At 45.9% G+C, this 25191-nt stretch overlaps 1 protein-coding gene across 3 annotated transcripts in view; it reads right to left on the reverse strand.

Annotated features, from left to right (window-relative positions):
• Positions 1-11206, reverse strand: part of FAM193A (family with sequence similarity 193 member A) — a 148441-nt gene extending 137235 nt beyond the window's left edge. For 2 of the 3 annotated variants that reach the window (XM_024993744.2, XM_024993745.2), the window contains exon 1: positions 10705-11206. In XM_024993744.2, coding sequence (XP_024849512.2) covers positions 10705-10947 — 243 coding nt within the window. In that variant the 5' untranslated portion in view covers positions 10948-11206. Of the gene's footprint in view, positions 1-10241; positions 10545-10704 lie in introns of those variants that run through there. The other variant, XM_059887866.1, reaches the window with a different exon arrangement.
• Between the last annotated feature and the right edge of the window lie 13985 nt (positions 11207-25191).

The following is a 25191-nucleotide window of genomic DNA, read 5'->3' on the forward strand; positions in this document are numbered from 1 at the left end:
AGACAAAGAGTAAGAAATAAACTTTTCAAAAAAATTTTTTTAAATTAATGAAATAAAAACAAAGACAAGAGAAAAAACAATAAAACTAAAAGCTGGTTCTTTAAAAAGATTAAAAACTTGAAAACCCTATAGAAAGACTGGCAGAAAAGAGAGAAGACAAATAAACAGTATCAGGAATCAAAGAGAGAACACAGAATCCTCACAAACCAGAGACAATTCACACAGAAACTCAACAGTTAAGATGAGATGGACCAGCTCTCCTCTAAAAAGTGCAAGCTACTAACAGAGAAGGGACAATTCTTAAATTGCTTTATGAGGCCAGCGTCACACTGACACCAAAGCCAGGCAAGGGAAACCTAAGAAAACTATTCACACATACCTTATAAAAGCAGATGCAGCAAGGGACCTGCCTGGCAGTCCAGTGGCTAAGACCCCATGCTCCCATCACAGGGGCCCCACAATTAAAGATCGACTGTCCCACATTCCACAATGAAGACCCAGTGCAGCAAATATTTTTTAAAGTGTAAATCCCCCAAAAATTCCCAGAATACGTGATTTTAGCAAGATCAACAGATAAAAGTTGAATACACAAAAATTAATAACTTTTATATACTAGCAACGAATAGAAACAGAAATTCTTCAAAACACCATTTACAGAAGTTGAAAAAAATGGAATACTTTATGAATCTAACAAAACATGTAAAGGATATGTATGCTGGATACTATAGTACAAAATACTGGAGAAAAAAATCAAAGATGTGCTGTATGTCAATGCTATGTCAATTTTTAAAAAATCAAAGATGACCAAATAAATGTAACAGAACCACACACACCATGTTCACAGACTGGAGGATTCAGTACAGTATACATGTCAATTCTCCACCAAACTGACTATAGATTTAATGCTACTCTAATCAAGGCCCAAGTAGAATTATTCGTAGACACAGACAAACTGATTCTAAAATGTATGGAAAAGTGAAATGACCAAACAGCAAAAACAATTTTAAGCTGGAGGAATCATCTTACTAATGTATAAGATCCACAGTAAGTGAGACAGTGTGGCACAAGCACTGAGACCGACGCAGAGATCACTGGACAGAATACAACCCAGAAACAACCCACACCAACGAGCCCAACTGATTTCTGACCCAAGTGAAAAGTCAATTCAATGGAGAAAGGGTAGAACAAATGGGTTTGGGACGAACATAACATCCATCCTGCCCAAAATTATACCTGATACGCGATCAACTCAAAATGAATCACAAATCTAAACGTAAAACTAGGGCATTTTTAGAAGAAAATACAGAAAAAAATCTTTATGAGATTTTATCAAATAGTTCTTTGACATGATACCAAAAAGTATGATTTATAAAAAAAAATCTGGAAAGTTGAACTTCATCAAAATTTAATTTTTCTTTGCAAAAAAACAAAAAGTTGATGGAATTTAAAGACTAGGTACAGCCTGAAACTGTTTTTGCAAATCACAAATCTGACCTAAGATTCATAACAAGAATTATCAAGAATTCTCAAAAGTCAAAAGAAAGAAAATAAAACAAGTAAAAAAAAAAAGCAAAGTCTTAAACACTCCATCCAAGAGGATACAAGAATGGCAAATCAATGAAGCGTTCAGTAACAGTCACTAGGGAAATGCACACTAAATCACAACACCACCACACACCTATTCATTAATGGTTAAAGTAACATCTGAGGAGGGCACGGCACCCACTCCAGTGTTCTTGCCTGGAGAATCCCCAGGACAGAGGAGCCTGGTGGGCTACAGTCCACGGGGTCGCACAGTCGGACACGACCGAAGCAACTCAGCACAAAATAACATCTAACAGTATCGAGAACTGGCATGGACGCAGAGCACCTGAACTCTCACCTCTGCTCGCAGGAAGTTAAAACAGAACAGCTGCTCAGAAAACAGTTTGGCAGTTTCTTACAACGTTACCACTGACCCTGCTCCCATTCCTTGGTATTCACCCTAGAGAAATGAAAATTTACTTTCATATGAAAACTTGTACACAAATGTTTTACAGCAGCTCTATTCATTACCAACAAAAACTGAAAGGACCCCAGTGTGCACCAAGAGAAGATGGTCACGGCAATCCACCCACACAACAGAAGACCACCCGGCAGTGGGCGGGAACAAGCTGCTGAAACCTGCACAAATCGGGATGAAACTCAAAGTGACTACGCCAAGTGAAAGGAACCAGCCTCAAAACGTTACAGACCGTATGATCCCATCTATATGACTTCCCAAGAAGACAAAGCCATAGTAACAAAGTCATGACTGTCCAGAGTGGGGCAGGGAGGAGAGCGACTGCACAGGAGCAGCTGCAGGGAGCCTGTCTGGGCAACGGCGCTGCTCCGCACACTGACGGAGACACACGAAGCTGCACATGCCGCGGGCAGGGCTCCCTGGCGGCTCAGCGGTCAGGATGCCAAGCTTTCACTGCCACGGCCCAGGTCCAGTCTCTGTTCGGGGAACTGAGATCCCGCAAGCCACACTGCATGTGTATACATATGAATGTATATATATGTGTGTGTGTGTGTATATATACACACGTATATAAACGAACACACACACACACATATACAGGCTTCCCTGGCAGCTCAGTCGGTAAAAAGAATCTGCCTACAATCCAAGAGACCAGTTGCAATGCAGGAGACCCTGGTTTGATCCTTGGGTGGGGAAGATCCCCTGGAGAAGGCAATGTCAACCCACTCCAGTATTCTTGCCTGGAAAATTCCATGGACAGAGGAGCCTGGTGGCCTAAAGTCCACGGGATCTCAAGAGTCGGACACGACTTAGTGACTAAACCATCACACGCGCACACACATCTATCTACCTATATAGACAGATATAGCAATAACGCATAGTAACCTGGAATGTTACGTCCATGAATCAAGGCAAATTGGAAAGAGTCAAACAGAAAATGGCAAGAGTGAACGTCAACATTTTAGGAATCAGTGAACTACAATAGACTGGAACGGGCGAATTTAACTCGGATGACCACTGTATCTACTACTGCAGGCAGGAATCCCTCAGAAGAAACGGAGTAGCCCTCATAGCCAGCAAGAGTCCAAAATGCAGTACTTGGGTGCAATCTCAAAAACGACAGAATGATCTCTGTTCGTTTCCAAGGCAAACCATTCAATATCACAGTAATCCACGTCTATGCCCCAACTATTAATACCGAAGAAGCTGAAGTTGAATGGTTCTATGAAGACCTACAAGATCTTCTAGAACTAACACCCAAAAAACATGTTCTTTTCATTATAAGGGACTGGAATGCAAAAGCAGAAGTCAAGAGATACCTAGAGTAACAGGCAAGTTTGGCCTTGGAGTACAAAACGAAGCAGGGCAAAGGCTAACAGAGTTTTGCCGAGAGAACACACTGGTCATGGCAACACCCTCTTCCAACAACACAAGAAAAGACTCTACACATGTATGTCACCAGATGGTCAATACCGAAATCAGACTGATTATATTCTTTGCAGCTGAAGATGGAGAAGATCTATACAGTCAGCAAAAACAAGACTGGAAGCTGACTGTGGCTCAGACCATGAACTCCTTATTGCCTGATTCACACTTAAATTGAAGAAAGTAGGGAAAATCACCAGACCATTCAGGTACGACCTAAAACAAACCCCTTAGGATTATACAGTGGAAGTGAGAAATAGATTCAAGGGATTAGATGATAGAGAGTGCCTGAATAACTATGGACGGAGGTTCGTAACATTGTACAGGAGGCAGTGATCAAGACCATCCCCAAGAAAAACAAATGAAAAAAGGCAAAATGGTTGCTTGAGGAGGCCTTACAAATAGCTGAGAAAAGAAGAGAAGCAAAAGGCAAGGGAGAAAAGGAAAGATATCCCCATTTGAATGCAAAGTTCCAAAGAATAGAAAAGAGGTAAGAAAGCCTTCCTCAGTGATCAATGCAAAGAAATAGAGGAAAACAATAGAATGGGAAAGACTAGAGATCTCTTTAAGAAAATTAGAGATACCAAGGGAACATTTCATGCAAAGAAGGGCACAATAAAGGACAGAAATGGTATAGACCTAACAGAAGCAGAAGATATTAAGAGATGACAGCAATACACAGCAGAACTATAAAAAAAAGATCACTCACCTAGACCCACACATCCTGGAATGTGAAGTCAAGTGGGCCTTCGGAAGCATCACTACAAACAAACGAGTGGAGGTGATGGAATTCCATTTGGGCTATTTCAAATCCTAAAAGATGAGGCTTGTGAAAGTGCTGCAATCAATGTGTCAGCAAATTTGGAAAACTCAGCAGTGGCCTGGAAAAGGTCAATTTTTGTTCCAATCCCGATGAAGGGCAACGCCAAAGAATGTTCAAACTACCACACAACTGCACTCATTTCACACGCTAGCAAAGTAATGCTCAAAATCCTCCAAGCTAGGCTTCAACAGTACATGAACCGAGAACTTCCAGATGTTAAAGTTGGATTTTAGAAAAGGCAGAGGAACCAAACTGCCAACATCCGTTGAATCATAGAAAAAAGCAAGAGAATTCCAGAAAAACATCTATTTCTGCTCTATTGATTACGACAAAGTCTTTGACTCTGTGGATCACAACAAACTGTGGAAAATTCTTCAAGAGATGGGAATACCAGACCACCTTACCTGCCTCTTGAGAAATCTGTATGCAGGTCAAAAAAGCATCAGTTACAACTGGACGTGGAACAACAGACTGGTTCCAAATCGGGAAAGTATATCAAGACTGCATATTGTCACCCTACTTATTTAACTTAGATGCAGAGTACATCTTGAGAAATGCCGGGCTGGATGAAGCACAAGCTGGAATCAAGATTGCCGGGAGAAATACCAGTAACCTCAGATACACAGATGACACCACCCTTATGGCAGAAGGTGAAGAAGAACTCAAGAGCCTCTTGATGCAACTGGAAGAAGAGAGTGAAAAAGTTGGCTTAAAACTCAACATTCGGAAAACTAAGATATTGGCAACTGGTCCCATCATTTCATGGCAAATAGCTGGGCAAACAATGGAAACAATGACAGACTTTATTTTCTTGGACTCCAAAATCACTGCAGATGGTGACTGCAGCCATGAAATTAAAAGACGTTTGCTCCTTGGAAAAAAGCTATGATCAAGCTAGACAGCCTGTTAAAAAGCAGAGACATTACTTTGCTGACAAAGGTTCCTCTAGTCAAAGCTATGGTTTTTCCAATAGTCACCATAAACAAAGCTGAGCACCGAAGAGTTAATGCTGTTGAACTGTGGTGCTAGAGAAGACCCTTCCGAGTCCCTTGGACTGCAAGGAGATCCAACCAGTCCATCCTAAAGGAAATCAGTCCTGAATATTCATTGGAAGGACTGATGCTGAAGCTGAAACCCCAATACTTTGTCCACCTGATGCGAAGAACTGACTCACTAGAAAAGACCTGATGCTGGGAAAGATTGAAGGCTGGAGGAGAAGGGGACGACAGAGGATGAGATGGTTGGATGGCATCACCGATTTGATGGACATGAGTTTGAGCAAGCTCTGGGAGTTGGTGATGGACAGGGAGGCCTGGCGTGCTGCAGTCCATGGGGTCACAAAGAGTCGGACACGACTGAGCGACTGAGCTGTACTGACAATATATAGATAGATAAATAGATAGATATAACTACATGTTAATTTTTTAAATTAGCACATAATAAAACCACTTGGAAAAATTCTAACGGTATCTTTAAAGTCAAGCCAGATGTATACTGAGCAATTCCACTTTGGGTTTACACTCGACCAAAAGGAGTCCTCTATCCACCAAAAGACATGTACAGGAATGTGCATACCAGCCGGATTTGTATCAGTCATGAAATAAAATGAGCCCAATGTCCGTCAATATTAGAATGGTTAAGTTTCGGGACAGTCGCACAATGGAAACTGCATGCCATGAAAAGGAATGGTGAGCTGCTGCATCAACAACAGGAATGGACTCAAATACACTGTTGAGCCGGAGAGCCCTGCCTACCGCAGAGCACTGTAATGCGAAAATCAGACACAGGCAACACACGCAAGAACAGTGGGGATGACGAGGAGGGGAACATGGGCACATTCTAGGGTACTGGGAATACTTTTTATCCATGTTGCCTATGTCCAAATACTGGTCCCATGGGTGTGCACACACACAAAGAATACTGCACACAGAGACACTCCCTGTGGCTTTACCCACTGCAAACCTTTCTGAATCACACAAGGTTCTAGATCTTTACCGGACCTACTTCCTCAGGTCACTGAAGCAAATGCAAACCAGGGCCTTCCCTGGTGACTCACTGGTGAAGAATCCGGCTGCCAATGCAGGTGGTACAGGTTTGATCCCTGACCCAAGAAGACCCCACGCGGCTCGGAGTAAGAATCCATAGCGCCACAACGCCCGAGCCTGTGTCCAGCGCCTGGGAGCTGCAGCTACTGGCACCCCCGCGCCCCAGAGCCAGTGCTCAACAACGAGGCCTCCGCAGTGAGAAGCCCATGGCCTTCAACTAGAGAGCACCCTGCTCACTGCAATTACAGAAAGCAATGAAGACCAGCCCAGCACCCCTCCAAAAAAACATGAACCCGAGAGTGATGAGTGAGCATCATCGCATCGTGGCAACTCTTCCTGTGGCACGGGGAAGGCGCTACAGACCCCAGCGTGCCCCAAGGTCCACCATGGCACCGTCTGACCGGGCGACACACTGCGCGGGTTGTGTCTTAGTTGCAGTCATGTCCAGGCCTCTGCGATGCCACGGACTGGGGCTCGCCAGGCTCTTCTGTCCATAGGATTCTCCAGGCCAAGAATACTGGAGTGGGTTGCCATGTCCTTCTCTAGGAGGATATACTGTATGATGGCCCTTAAACATTAACATTTCAATTATTAATTTCTCGGGTTTCCAAATCACTGCAGATGGTGACTACAGCCATGAAATTAAAAGACACCTTCTCCTTGAAAGGAAAGTTACGACCAACTTAGACAGCATATTGAAAAGCAGAGATGTTAACCTCACCGACAGAGGTCCGTCTAGTCAAGGCTATGGTTTTTCCAGTGGTCATGTATGGATCTGAGAGTTGGACTATGAAGAAAGCTGAGAGCCAAAGAATTGATGCTTTTGAACTGTGGTGTTGGAGAAGACTCTTGAGACTCCCTTGGACTACAAGGAGATCCAACCAGTCCATTCTGAAGGAGATCAGTCCTGAATATTCACTAGAAGGACTGATGCTGAAGCTGAACCTCCAATCCTTTGGCCACCTAATTCGAAGAACTAACTCATTGGAAAAGACCCTGATTCTGGGAAAGATCGAAGGCAGGAGGAGGACAGAGGATGAGATGGCTGGATGGCATCACCAACTCAATGGACATGAGTTTGAGTAAACCCCGTGAGTTGGTGAAGAAGCCTGGCACGCTGCAGTCCATGGAGTCACAAAGAGTCAGACATGACTGAGCGACTAAACAAAACTGAAACATTAATAAATTCTTCTTGCCAGTTTTTTAGCAACAAAAAAGGATTTACATTATTATCAACACAAATGCTCCCTATGCACCATGTTCTCTCATTTTCAAACTGTAGTATCACTGTTTGAAAATGTACCTTGATCTGTACCCCAAACAGCTTCCTGTCATAAACCTCTAACAGCATTACAAAAGAGTCCTAAATGCCCATCTGAGCCCTCCATACGTGTACATGTTATGTAAATTGATACCCCAACAGCTAATTTCATGGCTAGATTTCCACAATACAAAAATCTGCATACTCTCCTATGCAGATATATATATACACACAGATACTTTACAAAACTGGATCCTTACTACAAACACTGTTCTCTTCAACGTTTTGCTTCTTCAGCCACGCTGTGTGGCTTGTGGGATTCAGCTCCCTGACCAGGGATTGAGACCGTGTCCTCAGCAGTGTGGAGTCCTCACCACTGGACATTCCCACACACACTTTTTTATTTTGTAAGCTTCTCTCTTCACTTAATGCATCATGAATGTTATGAAAATTATATTTTAAAATAGGGATGCAAAACAGCAAGATATTTTCATAATATCCTTCACCTACCAACTTTTCACGCAGGGCTAACTCTTTATCATCACGTTAGAGCAGACCAGCACACGTGGCTGTTAGAACAGGACGGGCCAAGATGTCTGTCATCATCTTTACATCCTCATGTCACGAGTGAGAAAGCTTCATCGATGGCGTCCTGCAGCAGGGCGCCTGCAGAGCCAGCCAGGCCGGCTTCCTGACAGCAAGGGTCCGGTTCACACACAACCCTGTGTGCCCACTTGCCAGCCTCCAACCGTTTAATTCTCCCAACAACATGAGAAGCCAGGAGCCTACAAAGCCGGGCAGTGTGAGGCTATGCCTCAGGGCACAGAGCCTAGCAAGTCTGTGTCCCCCGGCTTTGCGTATTTTGTGTACAGAGCTGTGCTATGGGCCGAAGACTCTAGAAGCTAAGCTGTTTCCTATTCATCCCACAGTCCTCATTTCCCCGTAGAAGCCAACTGCACATGGAAGCGGCCTCTCTGCCTCAAGGCCGCCTCCGACGGCCGTGGTCCTGGGTCCACGCGTGGGGCCCGCGCAGCACGCTGACAGGGGAGCAAAGACCCCTCCTGAGAATCCAGACAGCCCGCCTACTCTCACTCCTCTCAGGCACCTTCTGCCCTGGCAAACCCAGAGATGGAAACGAGGCGCCCCGAGAACCGTAAGCCTGCCTGGCAAACGCAGGGCCAGCACCCATTTACCGTTACTCGTTGACCAACACTGTTTGGGGTGCCTCTTCTGCCCCAGATGAGGTGTCCCCAAAAGCTCACCATCTGAGGGGAAACAATTCAGAGGTTCCAGAATTACACAAAGAATTTTTGTGACTGGTGTCACCTGTTACCATAAACAGTATCTTTGATACGTTATTAATAAAACACTTGTGAAGTACTTTTAAAACTAAAGACATAGCTTGAAAACTTCAAAGTATAGTAGAAAAGAATGTTTTCAAAGGTGCAGGTCACAACTTAACAGTACATAATAATCCGTGCATTACAACCATCATTATTGTTAATGAAACTGAGCGAAACTGAAGATACCAGAAAGTATCAGAGTATCGTTTTGTAAACCCTGCAGTGTGAGTGTGTGTGTACATGTGTGAGTGCAGGGTATGTGCAGAGCAGTATTAAGTCTCAAGGTATTCAGTTCTTATAGTGGGACACGGTCCAAACTCTGAACTCATAAATTTAACAGAAAAAAAAAAAAGTCCTGTCAAGATAATTAATACTAGGCAGACAGTTATTCAAGTTTGAAAAGTGTCATTCGAATAATAACTAAAGGGTTATTTTAGCTAAATAATGCAAAATAAGTGAGAATTATTAAAACCTAGAATAACGGTGTGAAAGGCTACTGTAAGAATTTTTATTGTGCCAATTTGTTTTTATTAAATCAATAAAAATGGATGTATTTTACATCCAGCTGCAGCCAATATTATCAACATTTTTGCAAAGAATTTGCTAAAGCAGACCTCCCTGCCTCCCCTCCCCAGAAGCAGCAAACACGGCCCTTAATTTGCACTCCATCCATGAAATGCATAAGCCTCATCCTGTATCCTAAGAAGGACACCAGTTTCGCTCTCCAGTGTACTGGAAGATGGCAAGCTCTGAAGACTGTGAAATGCAGGGCTGTGACCCAAAACAAAGCGGACAATATAAAGAAAGTTCCAACAACTGCAGAGAACACCCAAAACCCTATAAGCTACAACTAAAGCCCACACACATTACTATGTATTCAGATAATAATATCAGGACCAGAGAACCATGCCACGTGCAATGATTTCTTATCTGTTCTCACTACCTATCGTTCCAACACAACATTTACAATCCCGCATAAAACAATTTCTGTCTCAGAAGCGGGCACACAAATAAATACTCCTTACGAGGCTTTCGGTTGTTTTCACTGCTGCAAATGTCTTCAAAGCAACTTAAAACAGTCCTAACAACACAAACTCCTGGAAAAAAAAAAAAATCCATTATCTTTCAGCAGCCGACTGAACGAGTGGAAATGACTGCCAACTGCACACCCGCGTACCAGTCCTGGGTCTTGCAAAGTGTTGTGACCAAGAGCGAAATAAAAGTGGCAGCCATCCACAGCTAGCAGCGGCGGTGTGTGCTGCTGTCTTCAAAGACAGAAGAAAGAAAGAAAAAAAAAAATGACGATTCAAATATATACCTGAGTAACCATACCACTCATTACCTCTATAAACACTTCCAAAGAGCAGGGGGTGAAGCGCCAGGGCCGCCACTTGCGAGGACTGCCAGTCTCTTTTTTCAAATGACCGTTTCGGAGGAGCACAAGAAAACTTGGAGGCGGCGCTCGGCGATGACCGTGCGCCGGGCGCGGAGGAAGGAGGTGGGCACGCGCGGCGAGCCTCGCTCGCGTCCACCTGACGCCCAGCGGCTCCGGAATCGCACCCGAGTAAACCTCAAGGACGGGCCCGCCGCGGGCCGAGGCGGCCCCGGCCCGGCCCGTGACAGCGCCGCGCAGGTGGGCGCCGCGCGCTCCCGGGAGATGCGGCACCTGGCGGCGGCCGGGCCCCGGGCGCCTCCCACAGCCCGGGGCCGCGGTCCCCCGCGCCGGCCCCGCGAGAGGCTGTCAGCGCGCGAGCCGCCCGGCCCCGGCCCCGCACCGTTACCGCCCCCGCCCCCCCGCCGCTTACCTCAAAGTAGCCTCCGGGGGCGGCGCCGCCCGCGCCCGCGCCCGCGCCGAGGGGCCCGTTGGCCGCCGCCGCGCCGCCCGGGGCCGCCAGGCCCGCGGCCTGGGAGCCGCGCAGCGCCGCCGCCGGGCCGGCCTTGCCGCCGCCCGCGCCGCCGTTGCCCCCGCCCGAGCCGCCGCCGCCGCCGCCGCCGCCCCGCTTGTTCTTCCGGCGCTTGGCCCCGCGCTTGGCGTCGGCCGGGCTCATGGCGGGCGGGCAGGCGGGGAGGGCGCGGAGTGGGCGCGGGGCCGCGGGCGGCGGCGGAGGGCGGGGAAGGCGGGGAGGCTGAGGCGGCGGCGGGACACGCTCTGGCCGGCCGCGGGCGGGGGGCGGGGGGGGCAGGGCGCTGCCCGGGGTCGCCTCCGGGCGGGCGGGCGGGCGGCAGCTGCGGGGCGGCGGCTGGGCGGGAGCGACGGCGAGTCCACCGGGCCCGGCGCCGCCGCTGACCAGAGTTAGAGTCCAATATGGCGGACACAAGGGGAAAGGGATCCCAGTTTACGTCGGGGGAGGGGGAAGGAGCGGCGGGGAGGGGGAGGGGTGTGGGCGCCCTCCTCCCCCCCCTCACCGCCCCCCCCCGCCTCACTCCGCCCTCTCGAGCTCCGCTCCCCCTCCGGCCGCGCCCTCCCTGCCCGCCGTTAACACGCCTCCGGCACGTGGGGCACGCCGGGAGCTGGAGTCCGCGCTCCCGCACCCGCCGCTCGGGCCGCCCGGTGTGAGGACTACGATTCCCGTCAGGCCGCGCGCGCTCAAGCGCCGGGACGCCGCGAGGGGCTGCGGCAAGGGGAGCGAGATGCGGAGGTGACGTCACCCCGGGCCCGAGCCGCGCGGCCCCCTCCCCGCCCGCGCCGCGCGGCCTTCTGGGACTTGTAGTCGAGCGGAGGGTCCCGGCCCAGCGCGGGGCCGGGTGAGCGAACTACGAGCCAGCGGTGAGGAGAGTTCCGCCTCTTTGACAGGCTCCCAGACGCCCCCGCGCCCACGCCCCCGCCGCGGGTCCGCAGCCGGGTTCGGCCCCCGGGATGGCGTCGGGTAGGCGAGCCCGCGTTCTGACCCGCCGGGAACGGCTCTGTGACCTTGGCCCGATTCGAATCCGCTTCCTCCACCGTTGGCCCTGTGACCTTGGGCCGGGGCCCTCGCCTGAGTCCAGGTGACTCAGTGGGAGTCGAAGGACCCGTCTCGGGGGCTGGGCGCGCGTTTCCGGACGGAGAGCGCTGGGTCTGGCTGCCGGCTGGTCAGGGGCCTCCCGCCCCGGGCGATGGGGCCGCCGCGAGCCTTCAGACCTGGCCGCTCGCTTAGAATCGCTGGGCTGGAGGCGCCCTTCCCACCTCGTCGTCTTCCTGCTGCCCCTTTGCAGCCACCGCCCGGGGACCCGGTACCTTGCGACCCTGCGCTGTCGCAGGGCGGTCCAGCCGCTCCTCACGACCTCGGATGCACCCGCCGAACAGGCCACGAACCCCGTCAGGCCCTCCCCGGCCCTGCAGTGGGGCCACTCCGCCGGGACCCTCCTACCTGGGCCGCTTGCCCGTCATCGGGAAGCCCCAGGTACAAGTCTGCCCTCAGCCCCGTACCACAGAGATCCCTCGTCGGGCCCCGTGTTCAGGAGGGCTCCACCCTTCACAAACACCGAGACACAAGAGACGGGTTTTACCTTACTTGGCTCCATGGCTGGTTACAGGGCCGAGATGCAGAGGACCTTGGCGCTAGAGTGTATGGTACAAGGGCCTTCATTTGCATTTCTTCCTGGGCCCCACAACCTTCATCTCTGCTGTCAGGACCCACCGCCTCACCTTCCCTCTTACCCCAGCTGCACCCGCGGCCTTTTAATCCTCTGACCGATTAGTGCCACCACCAGAATGAGCTAATATGATCAATTATGTAGGCAGAATAAGACCCCTCACTCCTCTTGGTGGGTCTTGAATGGTCTTGCTGCTGAAGGTAGAGTTGGATAGGCTGGGGATGTTTGTCTTAGCACTCCACTGGATGGGCAATGTTTGGGGCTGCCCCCCTCCCCACAGCTTCCCTGATAGCTCAGTTGGCAAAGAATCCGCCAGCAATGCAGGAGACCCCGGCTCAATTCCTGGGTCAGGAAGATCTGCTGGAGAAGGGAAAGGCTGCCCACTCCAGTACTCTGGCCTGGAGAATTCCCATGGACTGTATATGGGGTCGCAAAGAGTTGGACATGATCGAGGGACTTTCACTCTCCCCACAAGCCTGGGTCAGGCTCCCCACTCACTCTCCCCACAAGCCTGGGTCAGGCTCCCCACTCCCACAGACCCTGTGCTTTTGCTCAGAGCATGTCGCACTGGACTGGGATTCTTGGTGTTCACCAGTATCCCCAGAGAAGCCTAGGACGGGTATAGGAATGTCTGCCTCCTGCATCTCTGAACCTTAGCTCCTGCCAGGCAAGGACTGGACACACGTCAATCTAGTATTTGCTGGATGAATGAGTGACATAATAATGGCCATTTGTCAAGCAGTTTCGCACCAGCCACTCTGCTGCTGCATGCTCTCATGCAATCAGTACAACCTTTCTCCGGATAGGCACCATTAGCCTGCTACTGTGGATGAGAAACAAAAGTTCACAGATGGTGCGGGGTTTGCCCAAAGTCACCCAGATAGAGGCAAGGCCCAGGTTCCAGCTCAGATGTGGCTCAGGTACAGCAGAGCACAGGGTGATACAATCAAGAGTTCTCTGGTGCCTGGGGACAGAAGCCTCTCTGAGGAGGAGAGCTGGACCAGAGCTAGTAACTGTCAGAGCAAAGGGCTTTCAGCCGTCAAGACTCAAGCAGGGGAAAGCCCAGCATTCCCTGGGACCTAACAAAATCAAGGTCAGGTTTTATTCTAAATGGAACTGAGAGTCATGGAGGGTTGTGAGCAAGGACTGTCATGTTGGATGCATGTTTTTGAGAAAACTCTGGCTATTATATTGAGAATGGATGTCAGGGGAGCAAGATTAGAGGCTGGGACACCCCTGAAGGGCACCCAGCAGATGGAGAGGGTGCTCCTGGCAAATAGAATTTACAAACAAAAGGCATAAAGAAGTGGTTCTCAGCTTTCATTTTCCATTATCTACTCCTAAGGAAAAATTAAGATATTAAGGAGATAATACTAAGGAACAAAATTTTGTGTGGTAGAATTGAACTTTGGGAGGGCCACAAACCATTGTAATATCTAAGATTTCTTTCTTCCCTTAAGAATAAGTTTTCACCCCTTGAGAGATGGGTTAGTGAGTGTTTTCCAGAGAAACAGAACCAATACAAAACAGATAGATTTATTGTAAGGAATTGGCTCATAAGATGATGGAGGCTGACAAGTCCTGAGACCTTCCGTCAGCAAACTGGAGAGCCAATGGTACAGTCCAAGTCCAAAAGCCTGAGGGCCAGGAGGGCCAATGGAGGTATTCTAGTCTGAAAGCCAACCAGGTGTGAGACCCAGGAAGAGCTGATGTTTCAGTGTGATCCAAAAGGTAGGAAAAAAACAAATGATCCAGCTCAGAGGCGCTCAGGCAACAGGGGCTGTCTTTTTCTTCTATCAGATCAGATCAGTCGCTCAGTCGTGTCCGACTCTTTGCCACCCCATGAATCGCAGCATGCCAGGCCTCCCTGTCCATCACCAACTCCCAGAGTTCACTGAGACGTCCATCGAGTCAGTGATGCCATCCAGCCATCTCATCCTCTGTAGTCCCCTTCTCCTCCTGCCCCTAATCCCTCCCAGCATCAGAGTCTTTTCCAATGAGTCAACTCTTCGCATGAGGTGGCCAAAGTACTGGAGTTTCAGCTTTAGCATCATTCCTTCCAAAGAAATCCCAGGGCTGATCTTCAGAATGGATGAGGCCCACCCACATTGAGGAGGACAATCTGCTTTACTCAGTCGACCAATGCAGGTGTTAATCTCATCCCCAAACACTCTCAACAGACACCTCCAGAATTATGTTTAACCAAATATCTGGGCATCCTAGGACCCACTCATGCTGACCTGAAATAACCGTCACAAGGGAGAATTCAGGACACAGGGTCAGGAGGGTCTTTGTATACTCTTAAAAGTAGAAGCAGCTTGGTCTGGCAGGAGCACAAGTGGTCACAGGGACACATGGACAGTGACCGCGGAGAGGCTTCAGGCATGGACATGGCCACTCAACACACCCTCCTGATTTGGAAATCTCTTAGAACCACTTGCAGGAAAAGATGGCATATGTTGGATATTTTTGTAAAAGTCAAGTTTTATTATTTTCATGTGTACTATTAATGAAGATATGAGTATGTACTAATAGCACAAGACGATTTTGTAAGAAAAGTTAGATGAGTTCATTCTCACAATTCATAATTCGGGAGCATTACACAATAATGAATCATTACCTCGAAAGCCTTTTCTAATTTGTGGCTTTGTTAAGTCTGCAGAAAGAGAAGCTGAGCACCCTGCTCAAGCCATTTCCTTGCCCCAAGTAGAACTAGTCGCAGTGAGCTCCCACCCTAGGCAGAGCACAGGAAATGCTCTGCAGAAGCTACACAATGTAAGAGCAGCCATGGGCATGTTAACGTTTGGCGATCCCAAAGAATCAGGCAGTTCTTGAGGATCACCCAGAATTGAAGCCACCAGTCATAAGCTCTGCCGACATGGAGCTTCTAATCAGCTTTTAATCACATTGCTTGTAAACATGAAGGAACAGTGAAGGATCACCAGTCATTTAAGAAATGGCTCAAGTGTGAATGTGAAAAAATGTGTGGGCAGGGTGGGCAGGCAAAGAAACTGTTAATGGAGGGAATCAAAAAATGTTTTCAAAAACTTCTAATGAGGTGGATGAAACTGGAGCCTATTACACAGAGTGATGTAAGCCAGAAGGAAAAACACCAATACAGTATAATAACACATATATATGGAATTTAGAAAGATGGTAACAATAACCCAGTGTACGAGACAGCAAAAGAGACACTGATGTATAGAACAGTCTTATGGACTCTATGGGAGACGGAGAGGGTGGGAAGATTTGGGAGAATGGCATTGAAACATGTAAAATATCATGTATGTAACGAGATGCCAGTCCAGGTTCGCTGCACGATACTGGATGCTTGGGACTAGTGCACTGGGAAGACCCAGAGGGATGGTATGGGGAGGGAGGAGGGAGGAGGGTTCAGGATGGGGAACACATGTATACCTGTGGTGGATTCATTTTGATATTTGGCAAAACTAATACAATTATGTAAAGTTTAAAAATAAAATTAAAAAAAAAAAAACCGCTAATAGCCTCAGAGATGTTTAAGAAAAGAGTCTTGAAAATTTAAATTATAGCCAAAATTGTAAAAGAAATTCAATAGAAGGGCTACAAGATAAAGGTAAGGAAATTATACAGGAAGTAGAACAAAAAGACACAGAAGATTAGAAATGACTTGAAATCTCACTCCAGGAGTCTTAACAACTTTCTCCTAAGAATTCTGGGGGAGGACTTCTCTTCTGCTCCAGTGGTTAAGGACCCACTTTCCAATTCAGGGAACATGGTTCAAGTCTTGGTCGGGGAACTGGATCCTACATGCTGCAGGGCAGCTGAGCCCCACCCCACCCCCGGCTGCAGTTCCTGAGCTCGCCTGCTCGCTAGAGTCTGCACTGCAAATAGAGAAAGCCCTCACACCTGCAGTGAAGACCCAATAAACACAGCCAGAGTGAAAACAACTTGAGGGGGAACAATGGAGGGAAATAGCTTTTCAAAGAAAGAGTGTGGGACTTCTCTGGTGGGCCAGTGACTCAGACTCTGCATTCCCAATGTAGGGGCCCAGTTTTGACCCCTGGTCAGGGAACTAGATCCTGCACGCCGCAACTAAACATCCCACTTGCTGCAACAGACAGGTGCGCCCGAACAAGTACTTTTAAAAAATAATAGTAATTTACCAGAAATGAAGACTTGAACATACAGACTGGAAGACAGCTATGCTCCTCAGTACACCACCAACGTGAAGGTTCACATTGAAAGAGCCCACCAAGGAAGACGGTTAACTGTAGTAAACCAGAGATTTAAAAAAAAAAGAACTTAAAAACATTGAGAAGGAAAATCAACTTCATCTAAAAAAAGATAGGAAAAAAGAACCTCACTAAACCTCTTAATTAGTAACATTCAATGCTAAACTGATGCAGGGCCTTCAAAATTCTGAAAAAAAAAATCACATTTAAGTAGAATTGTATAGCCAGCCAAACTGTCAATCATGTATGGAGACAAAAAACAATTGTGGACATACATATTGGGAGACGATATTTCCAAATGATGTGACCAATAGGGATAGTCTCCAAAATTTACAAACAGCTCATGACGATTAACAGCATCAAAACAACCCACTCAAAAAATGAAGAGAAGACCTAATTAGACATTTCTCCAAAGCAGACTTACAGATGGCCAATAAGCACATGGAAAGATGTTCAACATCGCTAATTATCAGGGAAACACAAATCAAAACCACAACGTGATGTCACCACACACCAGCCAGAATGGCATCATCAAAAATCCACTGACAATAAGTGCTGGACAGGGTGTGGAGAAGAGGGAACCCTCCTACATACACTGTTGGGGGGAATGTACATCGGGCCAGCCACTATGGAGAACAGTGTGGACGTTCCTTAAAAAACTAAAAATAGAGCTACCATATGACCCTGCAATCCCACTACTGGGCATATATCCAGAGAGAAACACGGCCCGAATCGACGCGTGAACCCAATGTTCACTGCAGCACTGTTCACAATAGCCAAGGCATGGAAGCAACCTAAGTGTCCATCTACAGGGGAAAGACTACAGAAGATGTGCTACACGTATACGATGGGATATTACTCAGCCATCAAAAACAGTGAAATGATGCCATTCGCAGCAACACGGATGGACCTCAAGAGCGTCGTACTGAGTGAAGTAAGTCAGACAGAGAAGGAGAGGTATCGTATGACATCCCAGTGAGCTTACTCACAAAACACAGACCTGGCTTCAAGAGAACAAGCCCATAGTTACAGGGGTGGGGGAGGATGGGGTGAGCGATACTTAGGGAGTTTGGGATGGACATGTACACACTGTTCTAATTAAAGCAGACAGCCAACAAGGATCTACTGTACAGCACATGACATTTTGCTCAATGTTATCTGCCAGCCTGAATGAGGGGGAGTTTGGGAGAAAATAGATGCATGGATGGCTCAGACTCTTCTGCTGCTCACCTGAAACTATCATTGTTTATTAATTGGCTGTGTTGTTGTTCAGTTGCTGTCACGTCCAACTTTCTAAGATCCCATGGACTCTAGCATGCCAGGCTTCCCTGTCCTTTACTCTCTCCCCGAGTTTGCTCAAACTCATGTCCCTTGAACTGGTGACACCATCCAACCATCTCATCTCTGTCACCCCTAGTCAGCTATACCCCCAATAAAAATTTTTTTTTAAACTGTGGACATTCAAACTATATTTTTCAGGTAAGCAGACATAGTAACAAATCCTAAAATACCAGTAGGTCTATTTCTCACTTATGGCCTGAGGCTGTGAAGTATCTCTCCTCCATCGTGAACCATGAACTTCCAGATGTTCAAGCTGGATTTAAAAAGGCAGAAGAACCAGAAATAAAATTGCCATCATCCATTGGATCATCAAAAAAGCAAGAGAGTTCAAAAAACCATCTGCTTTATTGACTACGCCAAAGGCTTTGACTGTGTGAATCACAGCAAACTCTGGAAAATTCTTAAAGAGAAAGTAATACCAGACCACCTTACCTGCCTTCTGAGAAATCTGTATGCAGGTCAAGAAGCAACAGTTAGAAGTGGACTTGGAACAACAGATTTGTTCCAAATGGGGAAAGGAGTATGTCAAGGCTGCATACTGTCACCCTGCTTAATTTAACTTACATGCAGAGCACATCATGTGAAATGCGGGCTGGATGAAGCACAAGCTGGAATCAAGATTGCTGGGAGAAATACCAGTAACAGTAGAAACACAGATGACATCACACTTATGGCAGAAAGCAAAGAAGAGCTAAAGAGCCTCTTGATGAAAGTGAAAGAGGAGAGTGAAAAAGTTGGCTTAAAACTCAACATTCAGAAAACTAAGATCATGGCATCTGGTCCCATCACTTCATGGCAAATAGATGGGGAAACAGTGGAAACAGTGACTGACTTTATTTTTCTGGGCTCCAAAATCACTGCAGATGGTGACTGCAGCCATGGAATTAAAAGACGTTTGCTCCTGAGAAGAAAATCAATGACCAACCTAGACAGCACATTAAAAAGCAGAGACATTACTTTGCCAACAAAGGTTCGGTCCAGTCAAAGCTATGGTTTTTCCAATAGTCGTGTATGGATGTGAGAGTTGGACCATAAAGAAAGCTAAGTGCTGAAGAATTGATGCTTTTGAACTGTAGTGCTGAAGACTCTTGTGAGTCTTGGACTGCAAGGAGATCCAACCAGTCTATCATAAAGGAAATCAGTTCTGAATATTCACTGGAAGGGCTGATGTTGAAGCTGAAACTCCAATCCTTTGGCCACCTGATGAAAAGAACTGACTCATTGGAAAAGACCCCAATGCTGCGAAAGATTGAAGGCAGGATGAGAAGAGGACAACATAAGATGAGATGGTTGGTTGGCATCACCAACTTGATGGACATGACTTTGAGCAAGTTCTGGGAGTTGGTGATGGCCAGGGAAGCGTGGGGTGCTGCAGTCCATGGGTCGCAAAGAGTTGGACATGACTGAGCGATTGAACTGAACCCTTTTCAAGTGTGTGACTCTGTGGCATTACCTACATTTACAATGCTGTACACATGATGGTGTGATCACTCACCTAGAGCCAGAAATCCTGGAATGTGAAGTCAAGTGGGCCTTAGGAAGCATCACTACAAACAAAGCTAGTGGAGGTGATGGAATTCCAGTCGAGCTATTTCAAATCCTGAAAGATGATGCTGTGAAAGTGCTGCACTCAATATGCCAGCAAATTTGGAAAACTCAGCAGTGGCCACAGGACTCGAAAAGGTCAGTTTTCATTCCAATCCCAAAGAAAGGCAATGCCAAAGAATGCTCAAACTACTGCACAATTGCACTCATCTCACACGCTAGTAAAGTGATGCTTAAAATTCTCCAAGTCAGGCTTCAGCAATACGTGCACCGTGAACTTCCAGATATTCAAGCTGGTTTTAGAAAAGGCAGAGGAACAAGAGATCAAATTGCCATCTGCTGGATCATCAAAAAAGCAAGAGAGTTCCAGAAAAACATCTACTTCTGCTTTATTGACTATGACAAAGCCTTTGACTGTGTGGATCACAACAAACTATGGAAAATTCTGGAAGAGATGGGAATACAAGACCACCTGACCTGCCTCCTGAGAAACCTGTATGCAGGTCAGGAAGCAACAGTTAGAACTGGACATGGAACAACAGACTGGTTCCAAGTAGGAAAAGGAGTACGTAAAGGCTGTATATTGTCACCTGGCTCATTTAATTTATATGCAGAGTACATCATGAGAAATGCTGGGCTGGACGAAGCAGAAGCTAGAATCAAGATTGCTGAGAGAAATATCAATAACCTCAGATATGCGGACGACACCACCGTTATGGCAGAAAGTGAAGAACTAAAAAGCCTCTTGATGAAAGTGAAAGAGGAGAGTGAAAAAGTTGGCTTAAAGCTCAACATTCAGAAAACGAAGATCATGGCATCTGGTCCCATCACTTCATGGCAAATAGATGGGGAAACAGTGGAAGCAGTGGCTGACTGTATATTCCCGGACTCCAAAATCACCGCAGATGGTGACTGCAGCCATGAAATTAAAAGACGCTTATTCCTTGGAAGGAAAGTTATGACCAACCTAGACAGCATATTGAAAAGCAGAGACATTACTTTGCCAACAAAGGTCCATCTAGTCAAGGCTATTGTTTTTCCAGTGGTCATGTATGGACGTGAGAGTTGGACTGTAAAGAAAGCTGCTGCTGCTGCTGCTGAGTCGCTCCAGTCGTGTCCGACTCTGTGCGACCCCATAGACGGCAGCCCACCAGGCTCCCCTGTCCCTGGGATTCTCCAGGCAAGAACACTGGAGTGGGTTGCCATTTCCTTCTCCAATGCATGAAAGTGAAAAGTGAAAGTGAAGTCGCTCAGTCATGTCCGACCCTCAGTGACCCCATGGACTGCAGCCTACGAGGCTCCTCCATCCATGGGATTTTCCAGGCAAGAGTACTGGAGTGGGGTGCCATTGCCTTCTGGGCACCGAAGAATTGATGCTTTTGAACTGTGGTGTTGGTGAAGACTCTTGAGAGTCCCTTGGACTGCAAGGAGATCCAACCAGTCCATCCTAAAGGAGATCAGTCCTGGGTAGGACTGATGTTGAAGCTGAGACTCCAATACTTTGGCCACCTAATAAGAGCTGACTCATTGGAAAATACCCTGATGCTGGGAAAGATTGAGGGCAGGAGGAGAAGGGGACGACAGAGGATGAGATGGTTGGATGGCATCACCAACTCAATGGACATGGGTTTGGGTGGACTCCGGGAGTTGGTGATGGACAGGGAGGCCTGGAGTGCTGCGGTTCCTGGGGTCACAAATAGTCAGAGATGACTGAGTGACTGAACTGAACAATGCTGTACAGCCATCACCATTATCCTTTTCCAGAATGTTTCACCATCTCAAACATAAACTGTACCCAGTGAATATCCCAAGGCCATGTTAACCTCTACTCTACTTTCTGTATCTATGAATTTGTCTATTCTAAGTACATCATGTAAGTGGAATCGTAGTAGTTTTACGTGTAGCTTATTTCATTTAGCATGATGTTATCATTAGTCCATGTTGAAAGTCTGCATCCGAATTTCATTCTTTCTTCAAGCTGAATACTATTCCATTGCGTGGATATACCACACTTTATCCATTCATATGTGGATGGACATTTGGGTTCTTTCTACCTTTTGGCTGTGAATAATGTTGCTGTGAACACTGATATACAAATACCTTAGTCTGTTTTCAATTCTTTTGGGTATTAATCTAGAAGTGAAAATTTTGTATCATACAGTAATTCTATATGTAACTTTTTCAGGACCCAGGAAACTGTTTTCTTGATCAGCTTTATAACTTTATATTTCTAGCAGCTATGCACGAGGGTTGCAATTCTGCATATCCTCACCACACTTGTTTTCTGTATTTTTGAAAATAGCCCTGTAATGGGTGTGAAGTGGTATCTGTAGTTTTGATGAACATTTTACTCATGACTAATGATGTTGAGCTCATGGGCTTATTGGTTATTCGTATGTCTTCTTTGGAGAAATATCTATTTTAGTCCTTTACCAATTTTTGAATTAGGCTGATTTTTTTGTTCTTATTGAGTTGTAGGAACACTTTATATATTCTGATTATTTGACCCCAATCAGATAGATGAATTCCCAATATTTCCTCTTGTTCTGTGGGTTGTCTTTTCAATCTCCTAATAGTATCCTTTGATGCACAAAAGTTTTAAATTTTAATGAAATCTAATTTATTTTTCCTTTAGTTGCTTCTTTTTGATGTTATATATGAGAAAGCTTTGCCAAATCCAAACTCATGAATATTTGCATTTATGTTTTCTAAGAGTTTTTATAGTTTTAGTTCTTCAATCTAGGTATTTGATCCATTTTTAAATTAATTTTTACTTATGGTTTAAAGACCCAATTTCATTGTTTGCACATGTTCAGTCCTTCAGTCATGTCCAACTCTTTGCAATCCCATGGACTGTAGCCCACCAGGCTCCTCTGTTCATGGAACTTTCCAGGCAAGAACACTGGAGTGAGTGGCCATTTCCTACTCCAATTCTTATGCATGAGAATATACAACTTTCCAAGCACCATTTATCAGAGAGACCTTTCTCCTCCACTGCATGATCTTGAAGCCCTTATGAAAATCACTTGGCCATTGAAATGCGGATTTCTTTCTGGGCTCAGCCTCACTCCGTTGGTCTCTATGTCTGTCCCAAAGCCAGCACCACATGGTTTTGATTCGTGTACTTTTATAATGTTTTCAAATTGGGAAGTGAGTCTTCCAAATTTTTCTATTTCAAGATTATTTTATCTGTCCTCAGTCCTTTAAAATACCATAGATTTCTATAAAGACTGCCATTGGGTTTGGTAAGGATTGCAGTACTGCCAACTTAACAATACTGTCTTGCAACCCACCAGCATGCAATGTCTCTTTATTTAAATGTTTTCAGCAATGTTCTGTGGTGTTGTTATAGTAAAGTCTCAGTGTACAAATTTTATACCTACTTGGTTAAATTTATTAAGTGTTTTATTCTTTTTTGATGCTTTGGGAAACTTGATTTCCCTTTCAGATTATTAACTGATAGGGTATAGAAATACAATTGATTTGTGAATTTGTATCCCACAACTTTGCTAAATTCATACTGTAATTGTACGTATTGTGTATTATTTAGGAAACTCTACATGTCACTTTGTGTTCCTAGGAGTTTGCCCATCTCATCAACATTATCCAATTTGTTGGCATGAAGGTGTTCATAGTCTTATAATCCTCTGTATTACTGTAAAGTTCAGTAGTATCCTCTCTTTCATTGTTTTAAGCAGTTTGAGTCTTCTCTCTTGCTCTTAAGTCAATCTATAGGTTGGTGAAAAATTAACTGTGGTTTCAGACCATGAATTTTAAATCATCATAAATAGGCACCATTACAATCCACATATTTTTGCCGACAAGAAATCAGTGTGTTTATCCCTGTAGCATAAAAGCCCACGCTTTGGGATTCAGAGAACTCTCGGAAAGCACCTTCTGCCTCCTGCTGGCTGTGAAAGCGTTTTCAGCGCAGGAAGTTGCCAAGGCGCTGGAAGTGGTGGTAGTACGTGGGCCAAAGATCAGGCGAATACGGCGGATGCGACGGAACCTCATGGCCCACTTCGTTCAATGTCTGAAGCAGTGGTGATGTGGCGTGCAGTCGGGCACTGTTGTGGAGGAGAACTGGGCCCTTCTGTTGATCACTGCTGGCTACAAGTGTTGCAGTTTCGGTGCATCTCATAGATTTGCCGAGATTGCATTACTTGCTGAGGTACATTACATCTGTACCTCTCAGATGTAATGGTTTTGCCAGGATTCAGAAAGCTGTAGTGGATCAGTCGGGCAGCAGACCACCAAATACTGAACACCTTTTTTGGGTGCAAGTTTGGCTTCAGAGAGCGTGCTTTGGAGCTGCTTCTCGGTCAAACCACTGAGCTGGTCATCGGCGGTTGTCATATACACTCCACTTCTTTTCATCTCACGTCACAATCCAATCAAGAAATGGTTCATCGTTATTGTGCAGAATAAGAGAAGACAACACTTCAAAACGATGATTTTTATTTTCGGTACCTCATGAGGCGCCCACTTACCAAGCTTTTTCACCTTCCAATTTGCTTCAAATGCCCAATCACCATACAGTGGTTGGTGTTGAGTTCTTTGGCAACTTCTCATGTAGTTGTAAGAGGATCAGCTTCCATAATCCTCTCGATAGTTCATTGTCAACTTCTGATGGCCGACAACCACGTGCCGTGTCTTTAAGGCTCTTCTTTGCAAAACCTGAAACACCGCTGCGCTGCAGGTTTGTTAGCAGTCCCAAGGCCAAGTGCACTGTTGATGTCACAAATTGTCTCCGCTGCTTTGAACTTGAAGAAGAAAATCACTCGAATTTGCTTTTTGTCTAATATCATTTCCTAGTCTAAGATAAATATAAAATATAAAATAAAAAGTGATGTCATTAGCAAAAAAACATAAAGCAACAAACGTGCATTAAAATGATGTATGACATAACCACATTTAAGAATGTATTCCAATATCAAACAGCAAAGTCCAACAATGCAAAACTGCAATTACTTTTGCATCAACCTAGCTGAAGGTTTTTTCACTTGTATTATTATTTTTGCCTAACATATATTTTATTGAAGTATAGTTGACTTAACGCTTCAGGTGCACAGAAAGGTGATTCACTTGTACATATACACACATTATTTTTCAGATAATAGAAAATATATTACAGGTTATTACAAGATAATTGACTATAGTTCCCTGTATAATATAGTAAAAGTTTTGTTGCATATCTATTTTTCTTAACTAGAAATCTAGGATTCTATTTATACTAAGTCAAACAAGTGGAATCAAAATGTCATAAATTTTTTAGTTAGGCAAAAAATGGTAAGTTTTCTAAAACATATATATTATACATACTATTTTTATAGATGTATACAAAAGCTTTTCTACTACACTTGATAAAGACTTGAGAAAAAACATCAAAAAAAAGAGATGGAGAAATTAGAAAACATAAACTAAATGAAATGGGAGCACTGACTATGAAAAAGTGAAACTAGGTCAAAGATCATCATATAGTCCAGTTGCTTTAAACATGACTGCTCCAGTGTTCTTGCCTGGAGAATCCCAGGGACAGGAAGCCTGGTGGGCTGCTGTCTATGGGGTCGCACAGAGTCAGACATGATTAAAGAGATGCAGCAGCAGCAGCAGCTCATT

Source organism: Bos taurus, chromosome 6 (assembly GCF_002263795.3).
Source record: "Bos taurus isolate L1 Dominette 01449 registration number 42190680 breed Hereford chromosome 6, ARS-UCD2.0, whole genome shotgun sequence".
Taxonomy (NCBI): domain Eukaryota; kingdom Metazoa; phylum Chordata; class Mammalia; order Artiodactyla; family Bovidae; genus Bos; species Bos taurus.